General features: G+C 41.9%; 1 protein-coding gene across 1 annotated transcript; it reads right to left on the minus strand.

Annotated features, from left to right (window-relative positions):
• Positions 1 to 321: 321 nt before the first annotated feature.
• slitrk6 (SLIT and NTRK-like family, member 6) lies at positions 322 to 5,905 on the minus strand. The gene is made up of 2 exons (XM_054624108.1): positions 5,880 to 5,905; positions 322 to 2,872 (listed from the first exon to the last, which is right to left on the minus strand). The coding sequence occupies exons 1-2, from the start codon at positions 5,903 to 5,905 to the stop codon at positions 322 to 324; spliced, it is 2,577 nt and encodes an 858-aa protein (XP_054480083.1).
• Between the last annotated feature and the right edge of the window lie 851 nt (positions 5,906 to 6,756).

Raw genomic sequence — 6,756 nt, forward strand, 5'->3', positions numbered from 1 at the left:
TCATCATCGAAAGCTGATTGAGTTGATTCCAAAGAGGGCTTCAGCCCAGGCCCAGTCAACACACCACCATAGCTTCTTTTAAACTACATTTGGCCTAAATGACTACCCCTTTCACCAGCTACATAACATGGCTGTCAGCAGATAAAAGGTAAAACAAACTAAACCAGTTACATTCTGTGCTACAATTAAACTTAAAGTGATGTGCCCATGGTATATATCTCACACTGTGGAAAGTACAGGAGGGCAAACAGGACAAGGCACTTGGTTGAAAACATTGTATATATATATGTATATATATATATTCTTTTTTTCTGCTTTAGCTCAGTTAAATGCAGTTTGATGCTCCAGAACCTCCAAATAGTCTGGCTCAGTATGCAAGTTAGCCTTGAGTTCAAAGTACTCGTTCTTAGTTTGCTCAAGCATGACCTTGCGTGGTCGTGAGTACATAATTGCCTCCATTAGCTTTAACTCCTCCTGGTGCCCTGGGACCTGCATGTCTACAGCAGACTGAAGCTGGGGCATGTTTTTCCTAAGGTACTCCGTAATTCCAAGGTGTTGCAGCTCCTTCTCCCTCTCCAGAATGTTCCTGTACAAGGCGTTGGGATTTCCCAGAGTGACGAACTCTGCAGGGCACTCTCCGGTCATCGGTCGGAACTTTGAGCTGGGGTTTCCCGTGAGCGGAGACGTGTTCTCCTTCTCCATGATGCTCCGGCAGAGGTGATGCTTGGCGCCGGGTTCTTCGAGGCCGTAATCCAAATCGGTGTCGTGTTCCTTGTGCTGGGAGCAGTAGGTGGGGTTGCGACAGATCTGGACAATGGGACTGTGGGATCTCTCTTCGTACAGAGTGGCGGACCCTGTTCTTTGTGTCAGAGTGTGGTGTGTGGTTTTCTGCCCGTACATGCTGTAGTGTAGGTGAATGGGGCTGCTGCTGTTGTTTTCCCTTGGCTGCTCCTCTGCTGCTTTTTTCTTTGCCCTTCTCCGCCGCCGGTGCACAACAAACACCACCAATCCGGCCGAGCAGAATATAATCATGAGGATAATCATGAGAAGGCTTAAGATGAGCACAGAGAGTGGGACAGTGTCCGTGAGTGAGCTGAATAAACCCTTGCCAGCGCTGTCGGGCCCAAGGGTGGCCGTCACGCTCTCCTCCACGTCTGGGGACATAGGGTAGTAGGTCCCTAACCCAGAACATAGAATCTCGTGACGAAGGCTCCTTAGTTCGGCCTGCATCACTTTCTTCGGGGTGTGACACAAAATGGAGCCAACCACTGTGTCCTTTCTGAGTTTCTCCACCCATTGTTTGAGGCTGAGCAAGTCACAGCTGCAGTCCCAGGGGTTGTCCTCTAAATAAATTTGCTCCAGCGAGTCGAGTTGATCAAGCACGTTGCTCACTGGCAGGTGCATAAGTAGATTTTTCCTCAGGTTTAATTTGGTGAGGGGCACATTGCGAAATATCTGCGCTGGAAGAGAGCTGAGCAGGTTGTTATTTAATGACAACAGCTTCAGGTTGGGCAGGGGATTAAATGTGCCTGGAGCAATCTCTTTGATAAGGTTGTATTCCAGATACAGGTATTCAAGGTTGTGGAGACCAACAAACATTGTGGAGAACAGTTTTTCAATTCGGTTGCCGTTCAAATACAGTTTTTTCAAACTGCTCAAGCTAAGGAATGTTTCATTATCAATGAAATCAATTCTGTTGTTCGCCAAGTTTAGCAATTCTAAACTGTCGTATGTGACAAAATCGTACTTCAAGAGTTTCTGAATCATATTTCCTGTCATGACCAGCTTAGTGGGGCTTTGCTGAAGTATACCGATATCTGATACCTTTTGAATTCCTCTGTCCTGACAATGCATCAAAAACCCAGCCACAGGGTGATTGTGACAGGAACAGTGCTCCACACAAGGGCTGCCAGGAATGTGAGACGGCGTCGGCACCTTGGCGTCATCTTTGGCGTCGATCAACTTGGGGTTCACTTTGGATGAGGGAGTGACGACCATATCCAGCGACTTTGACGGCTCCTCCAGGTTAATATCTGCATGGGACGGGCAGAGAACGTCACGCTTGACTTTAGCCAGAATGGTGCCCTTAAGGTGATGTGGTGAGCTGCAGACCACATCCCCGATTGCCGACTGGGCCCTCATGTTCTCCATCCAGATTTTTAAATGTAAAATATCACAGTCGCACACCCACTCGTTGTCCTCCAGGAGAAGTTCCATAATCCGTCCGATGTGCTCCAAAAAGCCGACATAAGGCAGTGTCTGGAGTGTGTTGCCACGTAAGTCCAAGTGGGTGAGGGGCACGAACCGGAAAATGTTGTTAGGTAAAAACTCGATGGAATTATCATTGAGGATGAGGACCTTGAGGCGGATCAGTTTGTTGAAGGCCCCGGGCTCGATGACCCGAATGAAATTTGTGTCAGCTTGGAGAAACTCCAAATTCACCAGGCCTTGAAAAGTGTCCTCTTTCAGAGTGACGAGAAAATTGCTATTTATATGGAGTTTTTTCAGTGAACCGAGACTGCTAAAGACCCCTGGTTCCAGCTCTTGAATGCTATTACCCCCGATGTGCAGTGAAAGGGCATTCTTAAGCCCTTCCATTTCCTCGGCACGGAGCTCAACCAAGTCATTTTTGTAAAGGTTCAGGTGGAAGGGCACACCTGCCGGGACTTTGATTTGGGAGATTTTGCTGATGTTTCTCTGCTCACAGTTTAGATGAAGGATGCCATCTTTCCCCTCGCAGGAGCACAAGGAGTCACAAGACTCACTTATAGAGGATGATGCCTGTGAGGGATGGATATCTTGGGATCGGGCTGCGGTGAGAAACAAGCCGATGAAAATGATGCAGGGCAGCATTTCGGTCTGAGATATCTGTGAAGAAAGGGTAGAAGCAAGGGAAGAAGGGGTGGGGAGGGGGAAAAAAAGAACATTAAGTGTATGTTGTAAATTTATTCTGAATAATGATTCTATTTAAATGTATGAGAAACGGTAGCCGGTCCCAGCAATCCATCTGTCATACAAGCTTGATGTGTTCGATACATGAACCCTGGTTGTTGTTTAAGTATAACAGCGTGACATTATATTTATGGGTACATCATATGCATGAGTGGAAGTCACACTCGGCTAGGGTGAAAGAGTATATTGTTGAATCGTCTTCATATTGTAAAAATGCATGAAAAATATATAACAGGAAAAGGCAAACAGTGTCTACATGCCTGCTATTTAACACTCCTTTAACCCTATAAAAACAACCCTCAGGTTTATCCTAATGTATCCTCAGTATCTATATATGTATCTTACCTTAACTCTATGAGGCCGTTATAGGACTGAGAAAAGTGTAGCAGCTAAATCCTAATAATCCATATTATTATCATCAGAATCCTCAGGATCTACCAAGACAGTGCCTTACCAATGAGTAAACACATTTCAAAGGGTGAGCAATGACAGTAAGACAGCATCTCTTTCCAGTGACTCACACTGGGATAATGGTAGATTTAAAGAAATGACTTTCTCATTTGACTGATTTTCCTGCCCTTTATATGCAGACTCGTCTGAACAAAAGACTTACTCAGTGTGAGTCATACAAAGGCAGAAATCAGCTCTGCCCCTTCAGAGTCCATGTCAAAGCAACATTTATAAAACACATTTTAAAAAAAGAACTGAAAATGGATCATCGTGTCTATATTGTTCGGCCAATTAACTCGCACTCGACTGGACTGAAAGGCAACTAATCAGGAACTGCGCCCCAAATATTCATCAATCTGATTTTTAGTCTGGTGATTCTGATTGTGCTATTCCACTGTTCCAAACTATTCCCCATGTAGTGAAAAGCACCTGGAGGAGCACAAAGATAGCACAATAAGACAATGGGGGGAAAAAAAGGTTCAACCAAGCTCTCTTGAGGAGAATTCAAACTTCATTGCAAGCAGGATCCACGCTGAATGACATGGAAACGCTGAAATGTGATTTTAATGATGAGAGGTCCCAGTGCAACGTCTAAATCCATTACATTGATTTGACTAAGATCACAATGGATCAAAGACTAGATCACTCTCGGGGGACTGGTGGAGAAGGATAGACATCTTCCCATGATCAAGGATAACAAGATATGCACCATTTGCTATCAGAATTCTTAAAAGAGATAAAACATGGAAAGATTTCGGAGAGGCCCAGCTGTTCTTGTTAACAAATCCGATTAGGATCCGGAAAGCTTCTTTCTAACAAGACCAGGCAAGCCTAGTTCAGGAGACACAGCCTGTGGAGAACTGTGTTTGTCAGAGACCGAAACCTTTGATTCATGATCCATCTATTACTGGTACTCCAGTCTCTTTTGACAGGAGTTGCCCAAAAAATTCTTCCCCCTATTGAAAGTCAATGAGACGTAGGGCACATGTCAGGGTTAGTGCTGATTGGAGTTTATCTATCCATTGTATCTCACTATATATTAATTAAAATACTTGCAACAGCCTGACTGCAAACGTTAAAAGATGAATAAAATGACTGTCGTTTGTTCAAATAAAAGTTTTTCCAACCACACATAACAGGGACGGTATCAGAGGAGACAACCAAACCCCTGGACGGAGCTCTCAAGTCAAAAGACAAAAGCTGAATCTGAAGAAGTTTCTAAAATAGTAACTTCACTCTTGCCTCCTCTTTCTCTTTGACATTTTCTTTTAGTCCATTTCAAAAGTGCCTCGATGCATTTTTTTTGTGCTGTTGGGTGAAGACAAAATTATTGATGGAGACCAAGACAACACAATCTCCAACATCTTTGATGTATTCAGGCATATATACCCCAAGGTCACTATAAACTCTCACTCCACAAACCTGGGAAAATATTACAGAGAATTCAAAATTATATGAAACAAAAGGAACACCTTAAAGCAAAACCCTCTTACCAACCAAAACACATTAACAGTCCCTAAGACTAATTTCTACAGGGAATCACCACAACATCAGACAGAATTCACAAGAATAATAATTAGCGGCATCCTCTCGCATCCAGGGACTTCCAGTGCTCTAATGTGGATTTTTGATAGGGAGACCCAAGATTGAAAAATCTTAAGTATCTCATTAAGAAAACCAGGAATTGTGCAAATAAAACAGTAGTGAAAAGTTATTTCTAACTATAACCCATTTTGAGCTTTGGAAGGAAACCCCTTGATGTTATATTCATATATTAGGGTAGTAATATAGCGCAAATCGTTCTTATTTTATATCTTGATTAAAATATATATTTCGATACAGCTTATTTTCTGTTAATTTAATAAATAAATAGTCCATAGGAAATAACAGCATGGTTGTTTTTCCTCTTGTTTGAACGACATTCTTGAGTATTTTCTCTTCTAATTAAGAATTTAGTGCAAAATAATCAGATTTAAGATTAATTTAAATTGACTTCATCACATTATAATGATTAATTATCATATTGAATTATCTTCCAGCTCTATCATGTATCTTACTGAAGTGAAACTATTACAGATACTCAAGAAACAGACCTGGATAAGAGGAAAATTTTGCAATTATGTAATAATGTTGCATGTATCTTTAAAAAACATTATTGGATATGTATACAGATGAAGGTGACATAAAATGCAAGAAAAGATGATGAAACTGTGTAAACTTGCAGGCGTTGAAATCTCCCACATTCATGTAGTCTGTAATAAATTCCAGGTAGAAAATGACCGTCTCAAATCGATAATAGGCAGAAAATGAGGAGATATGAGGTGGAATTCAAATTACAATGAAACACAAAAATCTAATTTGTCACACCTATTAAATATGTATTGTTCGGACAGTGATAACATTCAGAAAATGGCTCCAAAACCTGGCAACCAAGAATATCTTTGGTCATTTCCTTTTCATTACTCATCCGTATTTGCTTGTTCAGAAGTCTGGCGGTGGTCATGGTACCCAAGGCACTCACCTCTGTGACCCTGATGGCTCGTGAGACAATGAAAAATGAAACAGACTATTAACAGATGTTATCGCATACTGCATGATACCGGTGCAGAGGGCAGATATGAAGAAGGCATTAGCCCCGCGCACTCTTTCTTCTGTATTTCAAACAGACTTCTCCAGCTGATCCATTTTCCAGGTAATCAATGTTTCATGGAACTCAGCGTGACGGGCACGCGAGATTGAAACACTCTTCCGGTGCCAGGCTTCCAATGCGCTCTCTCTTTTCGTATTTCAAAAGTGCATCTCTTGCTGTTCAGACAATTCAATTAGAGATCTACTGAAGCCCTATGAGATCTCACCTCATGCGTGTGTGTGAAGCAAACTCATCAAATGAAAAAGGAAAAAAAATGTTCAGCGCTGAGGAGGAAAAGACAGCAGAGGGAAAGTGGAGACGAGAAATCTTTGGAGAGAATACATTGTGACTTTCTACAGGCGCTGTAACATACACAATACACTTTGGCTACTTAGAGAATCATAAATAGCATGTTTATAATTTATATGGGCCAGCTATATTCATACAGTTGTATTGTTCCAATGCAATGAAGTGTTGCATAATGTCATGGAAGTCCAATGCCTCCACATCAGAGATGTTCTGATGCTTTCTTTTACTTCCTGATACCCGAACATGCCTATCAGCCGATACTGAGTATTGATCTGATACCAGGGCGTTAAAAATAAATAAATAAACAGTTCAGAATTCCCTCTCTAATATCTATTTTATATTGTGAAAACATCTCCTTCAAAAATCTTCTTACCCAATTCAAGTTTCTTTCCGAAACTAAATTTTACATTTAGACA

This window comes from Anoplopoma fimbria, chromosome 22, assembly GCF_027596085.1.
Source record: "Anoplopoma fimbria isolate UVic2021 breed Golden Eagle Sablefish chromosome 22, Afim_UVic_2022, whole genome shotgun sequence".
Classification (NCBI taxonomy): domain Eukaryota; kingdom Metazoa; phylum Chordata; class Actinopteri; order Perciformes; family Anoplopomatidae; genus Anoplopoma; species Anoplopoma fimbria.